Raw genomic sequence first — 12,228 nt, 5'->3', positions numbered from 1 at the left:
TCTTTATTTTCATGACTCTAAAAATTGTAGATTCACGTTGAAGACATCAAAACTATGAATGAAAACATGTGGAATGAAATACTTAAAGTGTGAAACAACTGAAAATATGTCTTATATTCTTGGTTCTCAAAGTAGCCACCTTTTGCTTTGATTACTGCTTTGCACACTCTTGGCATTCTGTTGATGAGCTTCAAGAGGTAGTCACCGGAAATAGTCTTCCAACAGTCTTGAAGGAGTTCCCAGAGATGCTTAGCACTTGTTGGCCCTTTTGCCTTCACTCTGCGGTCCAGCTCACCCCCAAACCATCTCGATTGGGTTCAGGTCTGGTGACTGTGGAGGCCAGGTCATCTGGTGTAGCATCCCATCACTCTCCTTCTTAGTCAAATAGCCCTTACACAGCCTGGAGGTGTGTTTGGGGTCATTGTCCTGTTGAAAAATAAATGATGGTCCAACTAAACGCAAACCGGATGGAATAGCACGCCGCTGCAAGATGCTGTGGTAGCCATGCTGGTTTAGTATGCCTTCAATTTTCAATAAATCCCCAACAGTGTCACCAGCAAAGCACCCCCACACCATCACACCTCCTCCTCCATGCTTCACGGTGGGAACCAGGCATGTAGAGTCCATCCGTTCACCTTTCCTACAAAGACACGGTCTTTGGATCCAAAGATCTCAAATTTGGACTCACCAGACCAAAGCACAGATTTCCACTGGTCTAATGTCCATTCCTTGTGTTCTTTAGCCTAAACAAGTCTTTTCTGCTTGTTGCCTGTCCTTAGCAGTGGTTTCCTAGCAGCTATTTTACTATTAAGGCCTGCTACACAAAGTCTCCTCTTAACAGTTGTTCTAGAGATGAGAAGGAGTGTCCAAACTTTTGGTCTGTACTGTATGTCCAAAATATTTGAGGACAGCAGATGTGGAGCGCAGTCAACAGATTGGCAAATCATATGCATCACATAGGAGACACTGGAGGCACATACATCACAGGAGGGGCTGGGGGTATATATACATCACATAAGGGGTTGGGGGAATATATACATCACAGGAGGGGTTGGGGCATATATACATCACAGGAGGGATTGGGGCCATATACACATCACAGGAGGGGCTGAAGGCATATATACATCACAGGAGGGGCAGGGGGCTTATATACATCACAGGAGGGACTGGGGGCATATATACGTCACAGGAGGGACTGGGGACATATAAACGTCACAGGAGGGACTGGGGCATATATACATCACAGGAGGGACTGGGGGCATATATATACTCACAGGAGGGGTTGGGAGCATATATACATCACAGGAGGGGTTGGGGCATATATACATCACAGGAGAGGTTGGAGGCATATATACATCACAGGAGGGGTTGAAGGCATATATACATCAGAGGAGGGTCTGAAGGCATATATACATCACAGGAGGGGCAGGGGGCTTATATACATCACAGGAGGGACTGGGGCATATATACTCACAGGAGGGGTTGGGGGAATATATACATCACAGGAGGGGTTGGGGCATATATACATCACAGGAGGGGTTGGGGGCATCTGTACATCACAGGAGGGGTTGGGGGCATATATACATCACAAGATTGGTTGGGGGCATATATACATCACAGGAGGGGCTGAAGGCATATATACATCACAGGAGGGGCTGAGGCATATATACATAACAGGAGGGACTGAGGCATATATACGTCAGTTGGGACTGGGGCATATATACATCACAGGAGGGACTGGGGGCATATATACATCACAGAAGGGGCTGGGGGCATATATACATCACAGGAGGGGCTGGGGCCATATATATATATCACAGGAGGGTTGGGAGCATATATACATCACAGGAGGGGTTGGGGGCATATATACATCAGAGGAGGGACTGGGGGCATTTATACATCAGAGGAGGGGTTGGGGGCATATATACATCACAAGAGGGACTGGGAACATATACACATCACAGGAGGAGCTGGGGACAAATACACATCACAGGAGAAGCTGGGGACATATACACATCACAGGAGTGGTTGGGGGCATATACACATCACAGGATGGGTTGGGGCTCGGAAATCACTGGGGAGCACAGACAGTACTGCCGGGCATGGACAACACTGGCAGCAGCAAGGACAGCACTAAAGGAGCACGAACAGGACTGCGGGATACGGACAGGACTAAGGAGGCACAGACATCACCAAGGGGTCACAGACATCACTGGAGGGGTGGCACACAGCACTGGTGGGGGGTGGCACACAGCACTGGTGGGGAGTGGCACACAGCACTGGTGGGGAGTGGCACACAGCACTGGTGGGGAGTGGCACACAGCACTGGTGGGGAGTGGCACACAGCACTGGTGGGGAGTGGCACACAGCACTGGTGGGGAGTGGCACACAGCACTGGTGGGGAGTGGCACACAGCACTGGTGGGGAGTGGCACACAGCACTGGTGGGGAGTGGCACACAGCACTGGGGGATGGCACACAGCACTGGGGGATGGCACACAGCACTGGGGGGTGGCCCCTAGCACTGGGGGGTGGCACACAGCACTGGGGGGGTGGCACACAGCACTGGGGGGGTGGCACACAGCACTGGGGGGGTGGCACACAGCACTGGGGGGGTGGCACACAGCACTGGGGGGGTGGCACACAGCACTGGGGGGGGCACACAGCACTGGGTGGAGGGCTCCCAGCAGCAGGAGGCTCCCAGCAGTGGAGGCAGGAGGCTCACAGCACCGCGGGAGGCAGGAGGCTCACAGCACCGCGGGAGGCAGGAGGCTCACAGCACCGCGGGAGGCAGGAGGCTCACAGCACCGCGGGAGGCAGGAGGCTCACAGCACCGCGGGAGGCAAGAGTCACACAGCACCACAAGAGGCAAGAGTCACACAGCACCGCGGGAGGCAAGAGTCACACAGCACCGCGGGAGGCAAGAGTCACACAGCACCGCGGGAGGCAAGAGTCACACAGCACCGCGGGAGGCAAGAGTCACAGCACCGCGGGAGGCAAGAGTCTCACAGTACCGCAGGAGGCAGGAAGATACAGCACCATGGGAGGCAGGAGCACACAGCACCATGGGAGGCAGGAGGATACAGCACAATGGGAGGCAGGAGGCTCACAGCACCGCGGGAGGCAGGAGGCTCACTTCACTGCGGGAGGCAGGAGACTCACTGCAGAGAGGGAGGCATGAGGCTCAGTGCACCGCCGGAGGCAGGAGGCTCACAGCAGTGGGAGGTATCTACAAAAGGAACACCGGTAAACCTGATGCTTCCTCTTCTTCTGTGGGACGAGAGCGCAGTGCATCTCACGCTTACCCCAACCACAAAGTAAGTCCTCAGCAGGCTGACACAGGCCAGCAGGCTGAGGACCTAATGGTATGTGCATCACACATGGTGATTTAAAGGGCCAGCAGCCGACTAGACTGCAGCTGCCGTCCCTAGGAATGTGCCCAGGAGCCGCATACGGCCCGCTGGCTGGAGGTTCCCCACCCCTGATCTATTGGGTGTTGTAATCGCCATATATCTACTACATCGACATGATCCATAATATACTTTAAACAATTATGTGATGTGGGTAGGCATGATGACTGGGTGTTTGATTTGTCTAGGACTGCATCATCATTAAAGTCTCCTCCTATTAGGTTAGGTACTTCCCAGCCCGCTATACAGTCCAGCAACCTAGCATAGAATTGTGGGTCTGGCACATTGGGTGCATATACAGTGCCTACAAGTAGTATTCAACCCCCTGCAGATTTAGCAGGTTTACACATTCGGAATTAACTTGGCATTGTGACATTTGGACTGTAGATCAGCCTGGAAGTGTGAAATGCACTGCAGCAAAAAAGAATGTTATTTCTTTTTTTATTTTTTTTTTTAAATTGTGAAAAGTTTATTCAGAGGGTCATTTATTATTCAACCCCTCAAACCACAAGAATTCTGTTTGGTTCCCCTAAAGTATTAAGAAGTATTTCAGGCACAAAGAACAATGAGCTTCACATGTTTGGATTAATTATCTCTTTTTCCAGCCTTTTCTGACTAATTAAGACCCTCCCCAAACTTGTGAACAGTACTCATACTTGGTCAACATGGGAAAGACAAAGGAGCATTCCAAGGCCATCAGAGACAAGATCGTGGAGGGTCACAAGGCTGGCAAGGGGTACAAAACCCTTTCCAAGGAGTTGGGCCTACCTGTCTCCACTGTTGGGAGCATCATCCGGAAGTGGAAGGCTTATGGAACTACTGTTAGCTTTCCACGGCCTGGACAGCCTTTGAAAGTTTCCACCCGTGCCGAGGCCAGGCTTGTCCGAAGAGTCAAGGCTAACCCAAGGACAACAAGGAAGGAGCTCCGGGAAGATCTCATGGCAGTTGGGACATTGGTTTCAGTCAATACCATAAGTAACGTACTCCACCGCAATGGTCTCCGTTCCAGACGAGCCCGTAAGGTACCTTTACTTTCAAAGCGTCATGTCAAGGCTCGTCTACAGTTTGCTCATGATCACTTGGAGGACTCTGAGACAGACTGGTTCAAGGTTCTCTGGTCTGATGAGACCAAGATCGAGATCTTTGGTGCCAACCACACACGTGACGTTTGGAGAGTGGATGGCACTGCATACGACCCCAAGAATACCATCCCTACAGTCAAGCATGGTGGTGGCAGCATCATGCTGTGGGGCTGTTTCGCAGCCAAGGGGCCTGGCCATCTGGTCCGCATCCATGGGAAGATGGATAGCACGGCCTACCTGGAGATTTTGGCCAAGAACCTCCGCTCCTCCATCAAGGATCTTAAGATGGGTCGTCATTTCATCTTCCAACAAGACAACGACCCAAAGCACACAGCCAAGAAAACCAAGGCCTGGTTCAAGAGGGAAAAAATCAAGGTGTTGCAGTGGCCTAGTCAGTTTCCTGATCTTAACCCAATTGAAAACTTGTGGAAGGAGCTCAAGATTAAAGTCCACATGAGACACCCAAAGAACCTAGATAACTTGGAGAAGATCTGCATGGAGGAGTGGGCCAAGATAACTCCAGAGACCTGTGCCGGCCTGATCAGGTGTTATAAAAGACGATTATTAGCTGTAATTGCAAACAAGGGTTATTCCACAAAATATTAAACCTAGGGGTTGAATAATAATTGACCCACACTTTTATGTTGAAAATTTATTAAAATTTAACTGAGCAACATAACTTGTTGGTTTGTAAGATTTATGCATCTGTTAATAAATCCTGCTCTTGTTTGAAGTTTGCAGGCTCTAACTTATTTGCATCTTATCAAACCTGCTAAATCTGCAAGGGGTTGAATACTACTTGTAGGCACTGTACATTTACCAGACTGTAAGTGGTACCCTCTATGGTAAGCTTAACCAAAAGAAATCTTCCCATGGGGTCCTCCATCACATCGTTTACTTCATGGCTAATATGTTTGTTAATTAATATAGCTACCCCTCTTTGTTTCTTAGTATAGGACGCTTCAGCGCATTTGACATATTTCTTGCTACGAAGAAGCGGGTGGTTACCTCTAATCCAATGTGTCTCCTGGAGGAACATAATGTGAAGGTTTAAATGATGCAAATAATTTAAGACTTTTTTCCTTTTTTACCGGAGAATTCAAGCCATAGACATTCCATGGACACCAGTATAACGACTGTAATGTGGACACATTTGGAATCCCAGGATCTGCCATCATCCTATTCCCAGCCTAGGGAATGAACTGATAATCATATAGATCCAGATTGGGATTCCCCACCCATCTCAGCGAGTGAGTATGGCAATCCCTTTAACAAATGTCCTATAAGTACGCACGCAGAGCCCCCTTATCCCTTTTGACTGTAACCTAAACCCACTCAAGGCATTGTAATTCTTAACCCCACAGGCAAGCATTACAATAATAACGAACCAAAACATGTAAATACTCAAAACAAGAAGATTGTGACGTCACATATTTAACCGTCCGGGTTGATTACTTGTGAGGCTCCATCTTTGGATTGTAGGGAATGGGAATCATCAAAAGACCACGATTTCCCCTCTGCAGTAAACCAAAGAGTGGCAGGATATTGATGAGTAAATTGAATGTTCTTTTCTAGCAGGGCTTTACATGCAGGACCAAAGGCTCTGCGTTTTGCCACCAGAGCTGCCGAGAAGTCCTGGAGCAGAAGGAGCTGGTTATTGTCGTATGTCAAAGTCCGTTTTTTTCCTAACTGCTGCCAGCAGCTTGGTCTTGTCTTGGAAATCCAGGACTTTGAATATGACTAGTCGAGGTCTGTTATCTTCATCCCTCCTGGGTGGTCCCACCCTGTGTGCTCTCTCTATTGCTATTTTGCCCGATTGTGTCTCCAGGTTCAGGTCCTTGGGCATCCATTCTGACGTGACGTTCAAAAGCTCAGATTGTTGGATTGATTCAGGAAGGCCCACCAGTCGAAGGTTATTGCGTCGGGATCTGTTTTCTAGATTGTCGAGTTTATTTAGTAGCTCATCAATGACTTTGTTTCTGCCCTCTATTCTCTCCTTGAGCTCTCTTGAGGTTTCTTCTAGATCAGAGATTCTCTGTTCTGCGTCTGTGAGCCTCGAGCCCTGAGCATTTACTTGAGCGACAATAACATCTATAGATGATTGAAAGGCTGCCAATCGTCCATCCACCACTGGCATCAATACTCCGTTATAGCTTGAGCTCTGGTCTGAGGAGAGTCAGAGTCAGAGTCAAGAGGCATTTTTGATGGCAAGAGTGTATTTTGGCCCCGCTTTTGCACTCTGCCTCCTTTGCCTGTTGATGTAGTGGTTTTCTTGCCCACGAATTTCTCCATGATATATACTTGGATGGATCTCTTGTACAAGAGGTGATGTCACTTAGGTATCAGTTAAATACATCTGTGCACCTTGTTTAGTTGCCGGTGTCAGTACGGCTTGTACAATTTTTTTGTTGCGCTGCAGCTAGTATCTAGATTTCTCTTTTGCTTGTTAACTTTGCAATTTATTAATTGATAAAAATAAACTACCGCATTTTTCAGACTATAAGGCTACCCTTTTTAACAAACAAAAAAATTCCTACTAAAAAGTGTTTGGGTCTTATAGACTGGAGACAGCTTCCTGTGATTGAGGAGAACGCTGACACCACTTCCTTCCCGATCACAGAGATACGCTCTCTCCTCCTGCTGTGCATTCATCTATGTGACCGATGTAGAGCAGAAGAGGTACCTTACTGGGATCTGAAAGGCTAGTCACTGCAGAAGTTGAGCAGCTGATGGACCTTTCACAAGAGTAATTACAGTACCTTTCAGGGTATGCGACTAATGACATGATTTGAAAGGTCCTTCAGCTAATCAATTAAAAGGTCCTTTAGCTGCTCAACTCCTGCAGCCTCCGTTCATATACCGATCCGGAATTACAAGATGTGGTAATATATAGCAAGTGTGTGCACGCATGTGTGTAAATGCGCATTTACGAGGGGGTGCTGATAAGTCTTTGGCTTTGTGATTTTTTTTATTTCTATGGTAACGAATGTTACATTACATGAAAGCCTTATATGTCTAATATATGTTTTCAAAATTTTGTGTTTGTTGTTTATGGCAACAGTGTTCTACGCACGCGGAAAAACAAAATGACGGAGTCTAATACGATATTCACAGCAACTGAGAACAGAGGAGTGATAAAATTCTTGTTACTGCAAAGAAAGTCTGTGAAGGATATTCATGGTGATATGTCGCAGACATTGGGGGATCAATGCCCTCCATATTCCACAGTTAAGAACTGGGTTGCCAAATTTGAAATGTGCCACTTCAGCACTAATGATGAGGAAAGTCTTGGACAACTGAGAATGGTGGTGGTTCTTGAGATCATCGATGCTGTGCACAACCTCATACTGGAGAATCGACGAATTTCAGCTAAAGCAATAGCAGACAAGATGGGGATTTCCCGTGAATGTGTTTGTGTCATTATCCATGAACATATCAACATGAGGAAGATATCTGCAAAGTGGGTCCCCAAATATTTGACAACAGATCAGAAAAGCATGCAAGTGAAAACCTCCTGGTCCATTTCTCAGCGTTTCCGAACTGATTAGAACTTTCTGGATCGACTGATCACTATGGATGAGACCTAGATTTATTTGTATGACCCTGAAAACAAGGAGCAGTCAAAAAAGTGGAGGTACAGTGGTTCGCCTTGTCCAAAGAAGTTCAGGATGCAAAAATCAGCCACTAAGGTGATGGCGTCTGTGTTCTAGGATAAGGAGAGTGTGCTGCTAGTGGACTACCTTCAAAAGGGTTCCACCATCAAGGCAGGGCATTACAGTGAACTTTTTGACCAATTGAAGGTAGCTCAATTGGTCAATCAGATCATTTCTGATGCCATGGCTGCTACGGATGCCTGGTTTGAGGCACAACCCAAATCCTTCTTTTTGCTACGCTTACAGAACTTGGAATACCAATGTAAGAAGTGTGTTGACATCAGTGGAGAGTATGTGGAATAAATGTAAAGTTTCATCATCCTATCTCGTTTCTTTCTGGGTAAAGCCAAAGACTTATCAGCAGCCCCTTGTAGTAGAGCTGTGTATGTAAGTGTAAATGTGCATGTAACAGAACTGTGCGTGAACAAGACACACATTACAAAGAAACAGTAACAATAAATGTATTACTTTCCTATTCTACCCCATTACACTAAAATTAGTGCTAATGACGCCCTCCACTTTACACCACCAAGGAAGTTTTAAAAAAATATTTTTGCTACTTTCTGCTGTATAAACCTAGGGTGTGTCTGAAGCTAGGGATTGTCTTATAGTCCGAGAAATATGGTGTTAACGCTATTACATTTTTACTTTGCAATAGTTTTAGGGGGCACTGAAAAACATTGCTGCACAGTACTGTATATTCAATTAAGCAGTGAATTTAATATAGTATTTTTCATGATGTCATCACAAAATGCTAAGTGAATAAAGTAGATACCTTATTCAAACCGTTATCAAATGTAGTTTTAAATTGTCTGGACATGCAGAGCAACTTTACATGTTATTGAAATTCCTCTCTATCTTCAAGCATGGAGGGATTTTTTAATTCTATCGTTTACTGCTTGATGCCTAGGTTACCAGCACACTGCACTCTATAAAGGTGGCTTTACACACTGCAACATCGCAAACGACATCGCTGTAACGTCACCGGTTTTGTGACGTTACAGCGACCTCCCCAGCGACATTGCAGTGTGTGAAACCTATCAGCGACCTGGCCCCTGCTGTGAAGTTGTGATCGCTACAAATCGTTCAGGACCATTCCTAGGTCCTTTGTGCAGCATGCATCGCTAGAAAGTTTCAGTGTGTAAAGGGGACTTTACAGCGACTTCCCTTTCAAATAGCAGCTTTACAACGTCCCCAACAACCAGCTAGGTCGCTCTGCAGGTCCGGATCGCTGTTGCGTCGTTGGCCAGGTCTGCCTGTTTGACAGCTCACCAGCGACTCAGAGAATTGGGGAGGTCGCTATAACGTCACAAAACCGGTGACGTTACAGCGATGTCCTTTGCGATGTTGCAGTGTGTAAACCCAGCTTAAGAGGAGGCCAATCTCCTAGGCAAGGAGGACCGCAGTCCTATAGAGCTTGCAAGTGAAATTGGCCATATCACTGGATCTGTCCCGTTTTCGGCCCCCTGTCCTCCTCCAAAGGTGCAGTGGTAAAGTTGCCTCTTCTTGCAGCACCGATGCAGCGCAGCCATGTCTTAAACCCAAACTGTCAATTTTCAGAAGAACACCCTCCCCCTGATAGTCAGAAAATTGAATTCTGATCTAAAATCTATTTTATCTAAAGATTCCTCACAGATGAATAACAAATGAATGAATTGAAAAATAGAGTGCAACATGCACCATTTAATGAGCCTATGGGCATTTCATGAGGCTTCAGAAAGTAAAAATCATCTCTAGAGTCCAATGTTTCCAAGGTGAAAGCTGAGCAGCTGGATGTGAATAGCACTACTGCAAACTGCCTGACCGATATGCTGTAAGGTCCTATAGTGCCCTAAGGTCTAACACAGTGCTCAAAATTGTAAGAGGGAGAAATAGAAATATTTTTTATTGGATGCATCAAATTTACCTAATTAAGAAAACTGGGCTAAGTAAATCAAAATTATCAAAACATACATGGCTGATCTGAACCAGGTAACTTGCTAGAGCTTATATTCAGAAACACTGCAGTATGAAATCTTACATACTAAAGTTACTTTTGCAAGCTCGGCCACAACTCTGAAGGCCTATACTTCATATATCAATATTAAATTAGTAAAGGTCTGATACTCCGCACTTCCATCAATCAGGCACAATTCCATACTCTTTGTGCTGACTCAGCAAGACATCACAGTTTAGTCTCACTCACTTGAATAAAGACCCCATAACCATTACATGTTTGTCAGGCGAACATTGCTTCTGATGATCGTTCAGCCACAGCTGTCTCTCCCGTACCCAGAAGCACTTCTACGGCCGAGCGCTTCTGTGTTCTCTATGAGAAAGCTGCTAAGAGACATCTCTGTCGGCGGCTTATCTTCCAAGAGAACAAAGTGATCGGCAGTCTAAAGTAGCACATGCTAAATCGACAATCAGGTGGTCAGAGCCTCCATACACATTAGGCTAGTTTCACACTACGTCTTTTTAACATCCGCTGAAAACGTTTTTTTAGCGGAAGTACGGATCCTGCTTTTACAGCAAATAACGTATGCAAACGCATATGTTATTTTGCAGGATCCTGCACTGGATATTTAGGGGCGGGCACTGGAGTCATGTGATCGGGAGTGAGGGGAACTAGACTGGGAGGAGGCTTCTGACAGCTGCAGACGCTGGTAACCAAGGTAAACATCGGCCTTGAATACCCGATATTTATCTTGGTTACGAGTGTCTGCAGCTGCTAGGAGCCGGGCTGCCTGCACACGTAACCAACGTAAACATCGGGTAACTAAGAGAAGTGGTTACGCGATATTTACCTTGGTTATGAGTGTCCGCAGCTCTCAGGTGGGAGAGAGAGGGAGGAGAGGAAGGGGGAAAGACAGAGATAGAGACAGAGGGGGTGAGGGAGGGAGTAGAGAGATAGACAGATCACTGGAGACTGGTTCTGGGCATGCTCAGTACTTTCTGGGCATGCTCAGTACAAAAGCAGGATCCTGTTACAACGCAACTGAACGCATTCTGCTAGGCAGGATCCAGCACTCATTGAAATGCATTGCAGCTCGCGGCGCAATGTGAAGGATCCTGTGAGATGCGTTATTTTGACAAAGCAAAAAAACGCTACATGTTGCGTTTTTGAAACATGTCAAAATAACGCAAAAGGACGGATCCTGCGTCTAACGGACGCAAACGCATGCAAACGCAGGTGGACGCGAGTCCATTGAAAATGCATTGCAGTGAAAACGGATTTGCACAGGATCCGTACTTCCGTTAAAAAAAACGTTTTTAACGGATGTTAAAAAGACGTAGTGTGAAACCAGCCTTACCGTGTTGGCTGAACTTGTCAATATTGCACAGGGGGCTGCTGACATTAGTCTAATGTGTATGGGGGGCTTAACACAAAGTTATAAGGAGTAGCAATATCAGCCACGACTTAGATGTATGGTGCATGGTCTAGTAATCACTGAAGGGGAGGCAGCTCTCAGCTGTTGAGGAAGGATCAAGTATATAAATTGTCGAATAAATGTAGAAAACATCTTGTACTCAATTTTGTTTTAATCAATCTGCATTAAAACTCTGGCTGATTTTTTTTTTTCAAGGTCACCCATTTAATCTACGATGAATGAGGAGTGTAAAAGCAGCATATACAATCAACAGGCTAGAAAACAGCTACGTATATAGACTACATACCAATCTTTCCTGCTGGAGTTCCTCCCTTAGAATTCGGTCTTCTGGCAGAACATCACACAATAGGAAGTAGTTTTCTTGTTGGTCTACAGATAAGGAAATAGAATTTTTAAATAGCAGCCAAAATAATTTACCTCCTCATTTCTAGAGTGCTTGAGAGCAATGAGAGCTGGAGGGGCCATGTGCTCCATGGCCATTCAGCTTATAGTCTGCAGATCTCTACATTTTGGAGGAGCTGTAAAGTAATGATGAGGCACTCCAGCCAACTTTAATAGGATTATAGTATGCATGAGCATCATCAGTTCAATAAATAGAAGAGCTCAACATTAGCTCAGGGACCACATCCCCAAGAGGAATCCCTGCTAAATGTAGACAATCAAAACCCTGTCATTTATCCCACATGAGAGTGGCATCTTCTGAAACGTTTACC

At 46.1% G+C, this 12,228-nt stretch overlaps 1 protein-coding gene across 2 annotated transcripts in view; it reads right to left on the bottom strand.

Annotated features, from left to right (window-relative positions):
* ZNF277 (zinc finger protein 277) overlaps positions 1 to 12,228 on the bottom strand; it is a 153,591-nt gene that overhangs the window by 90,766 nt on the left and 50,597 nt on the right. For both annotated transcript variants that reach the window (XM_075345009.1, XM_075345010.1), the window contains exon 4: positions 11,802 to 11,884. In XM_075345009.1, coding sequence (XP_075201124.1) covers positions 11,802 to 11,884 — 83 coding nt within the window. The remainder of the gene's footprint in view (positions 1 to 11,801; positions 11,885 to 12,228) is intronic.

Source organism: Anomaloglossus baeobatrachus, chromosome 4, assembly GCF_048569485.1.
Source record: "Anomaloglossus baeobatrachus isolate aAnoBae1 chromosome 4, aAnoBae1.hap1, whole genome shotgun sequence".
Classification (NCBI taxonomy): Eukaryota; Metazoa; Chordata; class Amphibia; order Anura; family Aromobatidae; genus Anomaloglossus; species Anomaloglossus baeobatrachus.
Note: the sequence above shows the minus strand (reverse complement) of the source record. Positions and strands in the feature narration are given on the sequence as shown.